Source organism: Coregonus clupeaformis, chromosome 1 (genome assembly GCF_020615455.1).
Source record: "Coregonus clupeaformis isolate EN_2021a chromosome 1, ASM2061545v1, whole genome shotgun sequence".
Lineage (NCBI taxonomy): Eukaryota > Metazoa > Chordata > Actinopteri > Salmoniformes > Salmonidae > Coregonus > Coregonus clupeaformis.
In genome coordinates, this window is record NC_059192.1 from 4,858,408 (window position 1) to 4,872,635 (window position 14,228).

The 14,228-nt window shown below is 38.0% G+C and overlaps 1 protein-coding gene across 2 annotated transcripts in view; it reads right to left on the bottom strand.

The window, feature by feature from the left end:
- LOC121580391 (zinc finger MIZ domain-containing protein 1) overlaps nt 1-14,228 on the bottom strand; it is a 301,135-nt gene that overhangs the window by 35,154 nt on the left and 251,753 nt on the right. For both annotated transcript variants that reach the window (XM_045224684.1, XM_045224717.1), the window contains exons 5-6: nt 12,827-12,965; nt 11,218-11,332 (exon numbers count right to left, since the gene is read on the bottom strand). In XM_045224684.1, coding sequence (XP_045080619.1) covers nt 11,218-11,332; nt 12,827-12,965 — 254 coding nt within the window. The remainder of the gene's footprint in view (nt 1-11,217; nt 11,333-12,826; nt 12,966-14,228) is intronic.

The window sequence follows — 14,228 nt, forward strand, 5'->3', positions numbered from 1 at the left end:
TACTACTATTACTACTGTAGTCACCACTACTACTATCACTACTGTAGTCACTACTACTACTACTACTACTACTACTACTACTACTACTACTACTACTACTACTACTGTAGTCACTACTACTACTACTACTACTGTAGTCACAACCATTACTATTACTACTGTAGTCACTACTACTACTACTACTACTACTACTACTACTACTACTACTACTACTACTGTAGTCACTACTACTACTACTACTACTACTACTACTACTACTACTACTACTACTACTACTGTAGTCACTACCATTACTATTACTACTGGAATCACCACTACCACCATTACTACTGTAGTTACTAATACAACTACACCTATTACTACTGTAGTCACTATTACTATTACTACTGTAGTCACTACTACTACTATTACTACTGTAGTCACTACTACTACTACTACTACTATCACTACTGTAGTCACTACTACTACTATTACTACTGTAGTCACCACTACTACTATCACTACTGTAGTCACTACTACTACTACTACTACTACTACTACTACTACTACTACTGTAGTCACTACTACTACTATTACTACTGTAGTCACAACTACTACTATTACTACTGTAGTCACTACCATTACTATTACTACTGTAGTCACTACTACTACTACTACTACTACTACTACTACTACTACTACTTACTACTGTAGTCACTACTACTACTACTACTACTACTACTACTACTACTACTACTACTACTACTACTGTAGTCACTACCATTACTATTACTACTGGAATCACCACTACCACTATTACTACTGTAGTTACTAATACAACTACACCTATTACTACTGTAGTCACTATTACTATTACTACTGTAGTCACTACTACTACTACTACTATTACTACTGTAGTCACTACTACTACTACTACTACTACTACTATTACTCTAGTAGTCACTACCATCAATATTACTACTGTAGTCACTATTACTACTACCAATGTAGTCACTACTACTACTATTACTACTGTAGTCACTACCATTACTATTACTGCTGTAGTCACCACTACTACTATTACTACTGTAGTCACTACTACAACTACTACTACTGTAGTCACTACCGTTACTAATACTCCTGTAGTCACTACTACTACTACTACTACTACTACTGTAGTCAATACTACTACTATTACTACTGTAGTAACTACTATTACTACTGTAGTCACTACTACTACTACTACTATTACTACTGTAGTCAATACTACTACTATTACTACTGTAGCTACTACTATTACTACTGTAGCCACTACTATTACTATTGTAGTCACTACTACTACTACTACTACTACTACTGTAGTCACTACCATTACTATTACTACTGTAGTCACTATTACTACTGTAGTCACTATTACTACTGTTGCTACTGTAGTCACTACTGTTACTACTACTACTGTAGTCACTACTACTACTACTACCGTAGTCACTACTATTACTATTACTACTGTAGTCACTACCATCAATATTACTACTGTAGTCACTACTACTACAATTACTACTGTAGTCACTACTATTACTATTACTACTGTAGTCACTACTACTACTACCGCAGTCACTACTATTACTATTACTACTGTAGTCACTACCATCAATATTACTACTGTAGTCACTACTACTACAATTACTACTGTAGTTACTACTATTACTATTACTAATGTAGTTATTACTATTACTACTGTAGTCACTACCACCAATCATACTGTAGTCACTACTACTACTACTACTACTACTATTACTACTACTACTACTGTAGTCACTACTACTACTACTACTATTACTAATGTAGTCACTACTATTACTATTACAACTGTAGTCACTACCATCAATATTACTACTGTAGTCACTACTACTATTACTACTGTAGTTTCTACTACTACTATTACCACTGTAGTCACTACTACTACTACTACTATTACTATTACTACTACTACTATTACTAATGTAGTCACTACTATTACTACTGTAGTCACTACCATCAATATTACTACTGTAGTCACTACCATCAATATTACTACTGTAGTCACTACTACTATTACTACTGTAGTCACTACTACTACTACTACTACTGTAGTCACTACTACTACTATTACTACTGTAGTCACTACTACTACTATTACTACTGTAGTCACTACTACTACTATTACTATTACTACTGTAGTCGCTACTACTGGCTATTACTACTGGGTCACTACTACTACTACTACTACTACTACTATTACTACTATTACTATTACTAATGTAGTCGCTACTATTACTATTACTATTGTAGTCACTACCATCAATATTACTACTGTAGTCACTACCATCAATATTACTACTGTAGTCACTACTACTATTACTGCTGTAGTTACTACTACTACTATTACTAATGTAGTCACTACTACTATTATTACTACTGTAGTCACTACTACTACTATTACTATTGTAGTCACTACTACTACTATTACTATTACTAATGTAGTCACTACTATTACTATTACTACTGTAGTCACTACCATCAATATTACTACTGTAGTCACTACTACTATTACTACTGTAGTTACTACTACTACTACTATTACTAATGTAGTCACTACTACTACTACTATTACTACTGTAGTCACTACTACTACTATTACTACTGTAGTCACTACTACTACTACTACTACTACTACTACTACTACTACTGTAGTCAATACTACTACTATTACTACTGTAGTCACTACTGCTACTACTACTACTACTACTACTACTACTGTAGTCACTACCATTACTAATACTCCTGTAGTCACTACTACTACTACTACTACTACTACTACTACTACTACTACAACTACTATTACTACTGTAGTCAATACTACTACTATTACTACTGTAGTTACTACTATTACTACTGTAGTCACTACTACTACTACTACTACTACTATTACTACTGTAGTCAATACTACTACTATTACTACTGTAGCTACTACTATTACTACTGTAGCAACTACTATTACTATTGTAGTCACTACTACTACTACTACTACTATCACTACTGTAGTCACAACTACTACTATTACTACTGTAGTCACAACTACTACTACTATTACTACTATCACTACTGTAATCACTACTACTACTATTACTACAGTAGTCACTACTACTAATATTAATACTGTAGTCACTACTACTACTACTGTAGTCACTACCATTACTATTACTACTGTAGTCACCACTACTACTATCACTACTGTAGTCACTACTACTACTACTACTACTACTACTACTACTACTACTACTACTACTACTGTAGTCACTACTACTACTATTACTACTGTAGTCACAACTACTACTATTACTACTGTAGTCACTACCATTACTATTACTACTGTAGTCACTACTACTACTACTACTACTACTACTACTAATACTACTACTACTATTACTACTGTAGTCACTACTACTACTACTACTACTACTACTACTACTACTACTACTACTACTGTAGTCACTACCATTACTATTACTACTGGAATCACCACTACCACCATTACTACTGTAGTTACTAATACAACTACACCTATTACTACTGTAGTCACTATTACTATTACTACTGTAGTCACTACTACTACTATTGCTACTGTAGTCACTACTACTACTACTACTACTACTACTATCACTACTGTAGTCACAACTACTACTATTATTACTGTAGTCACCACTACTACTATCAATACTGTAGTCACTACTACTACTACTACTACTACTACTACTACTACTACTACTACTACTACTGTAGTCACTACTACTACTATTACTACTGTAGTCACAACTACTACTATTACTACTGTAGTCACTACCATTACTATTACTACTGTAGTCACTACTACTACTACTACTACTACTACTACTACTACTACTACTACTCTACTACTACTATTACTACTGTAGTCACTACTACTACTACTACTACTACTACTACTACTACTACTACTACTGTAGTCACTACCATTACTATTACTACTGGAATCACCACTACCACTATTACTACTGTAGTTACTAATACAACTACACCTATTACTACTGTAGTCACTATTACTATTACTACTGTAGTTACTACTAATACTATTACTACTGTAGTCACTACTACTACTACTACTACTACTACTACTACTATTACTCTAGTAGTCACTACCATCAATATTACTACTGTAGTCACTATTACTACTACCAATGTAGTCACTACTACTACTATTACTACTGTAGTCACTACCATTACTATTACTGCTGTAGTCACCACTACTACTATTACTACTGTAGTCACTACTATTACTACTACTACTGTAGTCACTATCACTACTGTAGTCACTACTGCTACTATTACTACTGTAGTCACAACTATTACTATTACTACTGTAGTCACTACTATTACTACTGTAGTCACTGCTATTACTATTACTACTGTAGTCACTACTGCTACAACTACTACTACTACTACTACTACTACTACTGTTGTCACTACTACTACTACTACTATTACTACTGTAGTCACTACTGCTACTATTACTACTGTAGTCACAACTACTACTACTATTACTACTGTCACTACTGTAATCACTACTACTACTATTACTACTGTAGTCACTAATACTACTATTACTACTGTAGTCACTACTACTACTACTACTACTACTACTACTGTAGTCACTACCATTACTATTACTACTGTAGTCACCACTACTACTATCACTACTGTAGTCACTACTACTACTACTACTACTACTACTACTACTACTGTAGTCACTACTACTACTATTACTACTGTAGTCACAACTACTACTATTACTACTGTAGCCACTACTATTACTATTGTAGTCACTACTACTACTACTACTACTACTACTACTACTACTACTGTAGTCACTATCATTACTATTACTACTGTAGTCACAATTACTACTGTAGTCACTATTACTACTATTACTACTGTGGTCACTACTATTACTATTACTACTGTAGTCACTACTATTACTACCGCAGTCAATACTATTACTATTACTACTGTAGTCACTACCATCAATATTACTACTGTAGTCACTACTACTACAATTACTACTGTAGTTACTACTATTACTATTACTAATGTAGTTATTACTATTACTACTGTAGTCACTACCACCAATCATACTGTAGTCACTACTACTACTACTATCGCTACTGATGTCACTACTACTACTATTACTACTGTAGTCACTACTACTACTACTACTACTACTAATGTAGTCACTACTATTACTACTGTAGTCACTACCATCAATATTACTACTGTAGTCACTACTACTATTACTACTGTAGTTTCTACTACTACTATTACTACTGTAGTCACTACTACTACTACTATTACTATTACTATTACTAATTTAGTCACTACTATTACTACTGTAGTCACAACCATCAATATTACTACTGTAGTCACTACCATCAATATTACTACTGTAGTCACTACTACTATTACTACTGTAGTTACTACTACTACTATTACTAATGTAGTCACTACTACTACTACCATTACTACTGTAGTCACTACTACTACTACTACTACTATTACTACTGTAGTTACTACTACTACTATTACTACTGTAGTCACTACTACTACTACTATTACTACTGTAGTTACAACTATTACTATTACTACTGTAGTCACTACCATTACTATTACTACTGTAGTCACTACTACTACTATTACTACTGTAGTCACTACTACTATTACTACTGTAGTTACTACTACTACTATTACTACTGCAGTCACTACTACTACTACTACTGTAGTCACTACTACTGCTACTATTACTACTGTAGTCACTACTACTACTACTACTACTACTACAAATGTAGTCACTACTATTACTATTACTACTGTAGTCACTACCATCAATATTACTACTGTAGTCACTACCATCAATATTACTACTGTAGTCACTACTACTATTACTACTGTAGTTACTACTACTACTATTGTAGTCACTACTACTATTATTACTACTGTAGTCACTACTACTACTATTACCATTGTAGTCACTACTGCTACTACTACTACTACTATTACTATTACTAATGTAGTCACTACTATTACTATTACTACTGTAGTCACTACCATCAATATTACTACTGTAGTCACTACTACTATTACTACTGTAGTTACTACTACTACTATTACTAATGTAGTCACTACTACTACTATTACTACTGTAGTCACTACTACTACTACTATTACTACTTTAGTCACTACTACTACTACTATTACTAATGTAGTCACTACTATTACTATTACTACTGTAGTCACTACCATCAATATTACTACTGTAGTCACTACTACTATTACTACTGTAGTTACTACTACTACTATTACTACTGTAGTCTTATTACTACTATTACTACTGTAGTCACTACCGTTACTAATACTCCTGTAGTCACTACTACTACTACTACTACTACTACTACTACTACTACTACTACTGTAGTCAATACTACTACTATTACTACTGTAGTAACTACTATTACTACTGTAGTCACTACTACTACTACTACTATTACTACTGTAGTCAATACTACTACTATTACTACTGTAGCTACTACTATTACTACTGTAGCCACTACTATTACTATTGTAGTCACTACTACTACTACCACTACTACTGTAGTCACTACCATTACTATTACTACTGTAGTCACCATTACTACTGTAGTCACTATTACTACTATTGCTACTGTAGTCACTACTATTACTATTACTACTGTAGTCACTACTACTACTACCGTAGTCACCACTATTACTATTACTACTGTAGTCACTACCATCAATATTACTACTGTAGTCACTACTACAACAATTACTACTGTAGTCACTACTATTACTATTACTACTGTAGTCACTACTACTACTACCGCAGTCACTACTATTACTATTACTACTGTAGTCACTACCATCAATATTACTACTGTAGTCACTACTACTACAATTACTACTGTAGTTACTACTATTACTATTACTAATGTAGTTATTACTATTACTACTGTAGTCACTACCACCAATCATACTGTAGTCACTACTACTACTACTACTACTACTACTACTACTACTGTAGTCACTACTACTACTACTACTATTACTAATGTAGTCACTACTATTACTATTACTACTGTAGTCACTACCATCAATATTACTACTGTAGTCACTACTACTATTACTACTGTAGTTTCTACTACTACTATTACCACTGTAGTCACTACTACTACTACTACTATTACTATTACTACTATTACTATTACTAATGTAGTCACTACTATTACTACTGTAGTCACTACCATCAATATTACTACTGTAGTCACTACTACTATTACTACTGTAGTTACTACTACTACTACTAATGTAGTCACTACTACTACTACTATTACTACTGTAGTCACTACTACTACTATTACTACTGTAGTCACTACTACTACTATTACTATTACTACTGTAGTCACTACTATTACTATTACTACTGTGGTCACTACTACTACTACTACTACTACTATTACTACTATTACTATTACTAATGTAGTCGCTACTATTACTATTACTATTGTAGTCACTACCATCAATATTACTACTGTAGTCACTACCATCAATATTACTACTGTAGTCACTACTACTATTACTGCTGTAGTTACTACTACTACTATTACTAATGTAGTCACTACTACTATTATTACTACTGTAGTCACTACTACTACTATTACTATTGCAGTCACTACTACTACTATTACTATTACTAATGTAGTCACTACTATTACTATTACTACTGTAGTCACTACCATCAATATTACTACTGTAGTCACTACTACTATTACTACTGTAGTTACTACTACTACTATTACTAATGTAGTCACTACTACTACTACTATTACTACTGTAGTCACTACTACTACTATTACTACTGTAGTCACTACTACTACTACTACTACTACTACTACTACTACTACTGTAGTCAATACTACTACTATTACTACTGTAGTCACTACTACTACTACTACTACTACTACTGTAGTCACTACCATTACTAATAATCCTGTAGTCACTACTACTACTACTACTACTACTACTACTACTACTATTACTACTGTAGTCAATACTACTACTATTACTACTGTAGTTACTACTATTACTACTGTAGTCACTACTACTACTACTACTACTACTACTACTACTACTATTACTACTGTAGTCAATACTACTACTATTACTACTGTAGCTACTACTATTACTAATGTAGCCACTAATATTACTATTGTAGTCACTACTACTACTACTACTACTACTACTACTACTACTGTAGTCACTATCATTACTATTACTACTGTAGTCACAATTACTACTGTAGTCACTATTACTACTATTACTACTGTGGTCACTACTATTACTATTACTACTGTAGTCACTACTATTACTACCGCAGTCAATACTATTACTATTACTACTGTAGTCACTACCATCAATATTACTACTGTAGTCACTACTACTACAATTACTACTGTAGTTACTACTATTACTATTACTAATGTAGTTATTACTATTACTACTGTAGTCACTACCACCAATCATACTGTAGTCACTACTACTACTACTATCGCTACTGATGTCACTACTACTACTATTACTACTGTAGTCACTACTACTACTACTACTACTACTACTATAATGTAGTCACTACTATTACTACTGTAGTCACTACCATCAATATTACTACTGTAGTCACTACTACTATTACTACTGTAGTTTCTACTACTACTATTACTACTGTAGTCACTACTACTACTACTATTACTATTACTATTACTAATTTAGTCACTACTATTACTACTGTAGTCACAACCATCAATATTACTACTGTAGTCACTACCATCAATATTACTACTGTAGTCACTACTACTATTACTACTGTAGTTACTACTACTACTATTACTAATGTAGTCACTACTACTACTACCATTACTACTGTAGTCACTACTACTACTACTAATATTACTACTGTAGTTACTACTACTACTATTACTACTGTAGTCACTACTACTACTACTATTACTACTGTAGTTACAACTATTACTATTACTACTGTAGTCACTACCATTACTATTACTACTGTAGTCACTACTACTACTATTACTACTGTAGTCACTACTACTATTACTACTGTAGTTACTACTACTACTATTACTACTGCAGTCACTACTACTACTACTACTACTACTGTAGTCACTACTACTGCTACTATTACTACTGTAGTCACTACTACTACTACTACTACTACTACTACTACAAATGTAGTCACTACTATTACTATTACTACTGTAGTCACTACCATCAATATTACTACTGTAGTCACTACCATCAATATTACTACTGTAGTCACTACTACTATTACTACTGTAGTTACTACTACTACTATTGTAGTCACTACTACTATTATTACTACTGTAGTCACTACTACTACTATTACCATTGTAGTCACTACTGCTACTACTACTACTACTACTACTATTACTATTACTAATGTAGTCACTACTATTACTATTACTACTGTAGTCACTACCATCAATATTACTACTGTAGTCACTACTACTATTACTACTGTAGTTACTACTACTACTATTACTAATGTAGTCACTACTACTACTATTACTACTGTAGTCACTACTACTACTACTATTACTACTTTAGTCACTACTACTACTACTATTACTAATGTAGTCACTACTATTACTATTACTACTGTAGTCACTACCATCAATATTACTACTGTAGTCACTACTACTATTACTACTGTAGTTACTACTACTACTATTACTACTGTAGTCTTATTACTACTATTACTACTGTAGTCACTACTGTTACTATTACTACTGTAGTCACTACCACCAATCCTACTGTAATCACTACTACTACTACTACTACTACTACTACTACTACACTACTACTACTACTATTACTATTACTATGGTAGTCACTACTACTACTACTATTACTACTGTAGTCACTACTACTACTATTACTACTGTAGTCACTACCATTACTATTACTACTGTAGTCACTACTACTACTACTAGTACTATTACTACGGTAGTCACTATTACTACTATTACTACTGTAGTCACTACTACTACTATTACTACTGTAGTCACTGCCAATACTATTACTACTGTAGTCACAACTACTATTACTACTGTAGTCACTACTGCTACAACTACTACTACTACTGTAGTCACTACTACTACTACTGTAGTCACTACTACTATTACTACTGTAGTCACTACTACTACTATTACTATTACTACTGTAGTTACTACAACTACTATTACTATTACTACTGTAGTCACTACAATGTAGAGGTATCCTCCTCCTCTATTGGAATTGTTTCAGAGCATGCTGGGTAATCTCACCTGATTCTGCAAGGTGTTGGTGACACCCCAGAGCATACTGGGTAATCTCACCTGATTCTCACCTGACTCTGCAAGGTGTTGGTGAAACCCCAGAGCATGCTGGGTAATCTCACCTGATTCTGCAAGGTGTTGGTGACACCCCAGAGCATACTGGGTAATCTCACCTGATTCTCACCTGACTCTGCAAGGTGTTGGTGAAACCCCAGAGCATGCTGGGTAATCTCACCTGATTCTGCAAGGTGTTGGTGACACCCCAGAGCATGCTGGGTAATCTCACCTGACTCTGCGAGGTGTTGGTGACACCCCAGATCATGCTGGGTAATCTCACCTGATTCTGCAAGGTGTTGGTGACACCCCAGAGTATGCTGGGTAATCTCACCTGACTCTGCGAGGTGTTGGTGACACCCCAGAGCATGCTGGGTAATCTCACCTGATTCTGCAAGGTGTTGGTGACACCCCAGAGTATGCTGGGTAATCTCACCTGACTCTGCGAGGTGTTGGTGACACCCCAGAGCATGCTGGGTAATCTCACCTGATTCTGCAAGGTGTTGGTGACACCCCAGAACATTCTGGGTAATCTCACCTGACTCTGCGAGGTGTTGGTGACACCCCAGAGCATTCTGGGTAATCTCACCTGGCTCTGCGAGGTGTTGGTGACACCCCAGAACATTCTGGGTAATCTCACCTGACTCTGTGAGGTGTTGGTGACACCCCAGAGCATTCTGGGTAATCTCACCTGGCTCTGCGAGGTGTTGGTGACACCCCAGACGGTCGTTACCACGGAGAGAGAACCTGGCGGCTGGTTGGTGTTCTGTTGCCATGGTACCGAGTCATAGGGAAAAGACCCATCACTGCAGACACGCACAGAGACACAGACACAGACGGAGAGAGAGAGACAGATTTGCATTTATTAAAAAAAATACCTTTATTGTCCTAATAGTTACATCATTAAAAGCACACACTTTACTTCATTTTAACAGACCTAGAAAGTTAGAACCAAAGCCCCCCTCCTCGTCCACTGTACATAGAACCCCCCTGATGCCCCACACCCCTACAAAATCCTCCAGAGAGACACAGACCGAGAGAGAGAGAGAGAGAGACAGAGAAAGAGAGAGAGAGAGAGGGAGAGAGAAAGAAAGAAAGAAAGAGAGAGAGGGAGAGAGAAAGTGAGAGAGAGGGAGAGAGAAAGAGAAAGAGGGCGAGAAAGAGAGAGAAAGGGAGAAAGAGAGAGAGGGAGAGAGAAAGTGAGAGAGAGGGAGAGAGAAAGAGAGAGAGAGGGAGAGAGAGAAAGGGAGAAAGAGAGAGAGGGAGAGAGAGGGAGAGAGAAACAGAGAGAGAGGGAGAGAGAGGGAGAGAGAAATAGAGAGAGAGAATGCACAATGTTGACATTACTTCAGAGCAGATATTTGCTAATGGGGTGTGTTACTTTGTGTACACGGTCACATAAATGTAAATTAATTAAGTAGGTATAGCTGGGGTGTAATGTCTATCTGGGTTGTAAGGTAGTAGTTATATCTGGGGTGTAAGGTAGTAGTTATATCTGGGGTGTAAGGTAGTAGTTATATCTGGGGTGTAAGGTAGTAGTTATATCTGGGGTGTAAGGTAGTAGTTATATCTGGGGTGTAAGGTAGTAGTTATATCTGGGGTGTAAGGTAGTAGTTATATCTGGGGTGTAAGGTAGTAGTTATATCTGGGGTGTAAGGTAGTAGTTATATCTGGGGTGTAAGGTAGTAGTTATATCTGGGGTGTAAGGTAGTAGTTATATCTGGGGTGTAAGGTAGTAGTTATATCTGGGGTGTAAGGTAGTAGTTATATCTGGGGTGTAAGGTAGTAGTTATATCTGGGGTGTAAGGTAGTAGTTATATCTGGGGTGTAAGGTAGTAGTTATATCTGGGGTGTAAGGTAGTAGTTATATCTGGGGTGTAAGGTAGTAGTTATATCTGGGGTGTAAGGTAGTAGTTATATCTGGGGTGTAAGGTAGTAGTTATATCTGGGGTGTAAGGTAGTAGTTATATCTGGGGTGTAAGGTAGTAGTTATATCTGGGGTGTAAGGTAGTAGTTATATCTGGGGTGTAAGGTAGATATCTGGGGTGTAAGGTAGTAGTTATATCTGGGTTGTAAGGTAGTAGTTATATCTGGGTTGTAAGGTAGTAGTTATATCTGGGGTGTAAGGTAGTCTATGTGTGTGTCTACGTGTGTGTGTGTGTGTGTCTACGTGTGTGTGTGTGTGTGTCTATGTGTGTGTGTGTGTGTCTACGTGTGTGTGTGTCTATGTGTGTTTGTGTGTGTGTGTCTACGTGTGTGTGTGTCTACGTGTGTGTGTGTGTGTGTGTGTGTGTACTGACCTGTGTGAGAGGGAGGGCTTCATGGAGTTCATGGGGAGCTGCATAGGGTCCTTCCCCTGGGGAGGTTCGTTCTGCCTGTTCTTCTGATGACGGAGGAGGAGGAGACGACCCAGCTCCTCACACCAAGACGACAACAGGGCTGGAAGGAGGAGAGGAGAGGTGAGAAACAGAGGAGAGGAGAGAGGGGTGAGAGGAGAGAGGGGTGAGAGAAGATAGGGGTGAGAGAAGAGAGGGGTGAGAGGAGAGGGGGGTGAGAGGAGGAGAGGGGTGAGAGGAGAGAGGGGTGAGAGGAGAAGGGGAGAGGAGAGAGGGGTGAGAGGGTGAGAGGGAGAGGGGTGAGAGGAGAGGGGTGAGAGGAGAGAGGGTGAGAGGAGAGGGGTGAGAGGAGAGGGGGTGAGAGGAGAGGGGGTGAGAGGAGAGGGGGGTGAGAGGAGAGAGGGGTGAGAGGAGAGGGGGGTGAGAGGAGAGAGGGGGTGAGAGGAGAGAGGGGTGAGAGGAGAGAGGGGTGAGAGGAGGAGAGGGGGTGAGAGGGAGAGGAGAGAGGGGAGAGAGGAGAGGGGGTGAGAGGAGAGGGGGGTGAGAGGAGAGGGAGAGGGGGTGAGAGGAGAGGGGGTGAGAGGAGAGGGGGTGAGAGGAGAGAGGGTGAGAGGAGAGGGAGAGGAGAGGGGTGAGAGAGAGGGGGGGGTGAGAGGGAGAGGGGGTGAGAGGAGAGGGGGTGAGAGGAGAGAGGGGTGAGAGGAGAGGGGGGTGAGAGGAGAGGGGTGAGAGGAGGAGAGGGGTGAGAGGAGAGAGGGGTGAGAGGAGAGGGGTGAGAGGAGAGGGGTGAGAGGAGAGAGGGGTGAGAGGAGAGAGAGAGGGGTGAGAGGAGAGAGGGGTGAGAGGAGAGAGGGGTGAGAGGAGAGAGGGGCGTGAGAGGAGAGAGGTGAGAGGGAGAGGGTGAGAGGAGAGGGGGTGAGAGGGAGAGGGGTGAGAGGAGAGGGTGAGAGGAGAGAGGGGGTGAGAGGAGGAGAGGGGGTGAGAGGAGGAGAGGGTGGTGAGAGCAGAGGGGTGAGAGGAGAGGGGGTGAGAGGAGAGAGGGGGTGAGAGGAGAGGGGGGTGAGAGGAGAGAGGGGTGAGAGGAGAGGGGGTGAGAGGAGGAGAGGAGAGGTGAGAAACAGAGGAGAGGAGAGAGGGGTGAGAGGAGAGGGGTGAGAGGAGATTACAGTGCAGTAAGGAGGAGAGGAGGAGGGGAGATTACAGTGCAGTAAGGATGAGAGGAGGAGGGGAGATTACAGTGCAGTAAGGAGGAGGGGAGGAGGGGAGATTACAGTGCAGTAAGGATGAGAGGAGGAGGGGAGATTACAGTGCAGTAAGGAGGAGAGGAGGAAGGGAGATTACAGTGCAGTAAGGAGGAGAGGGAGGA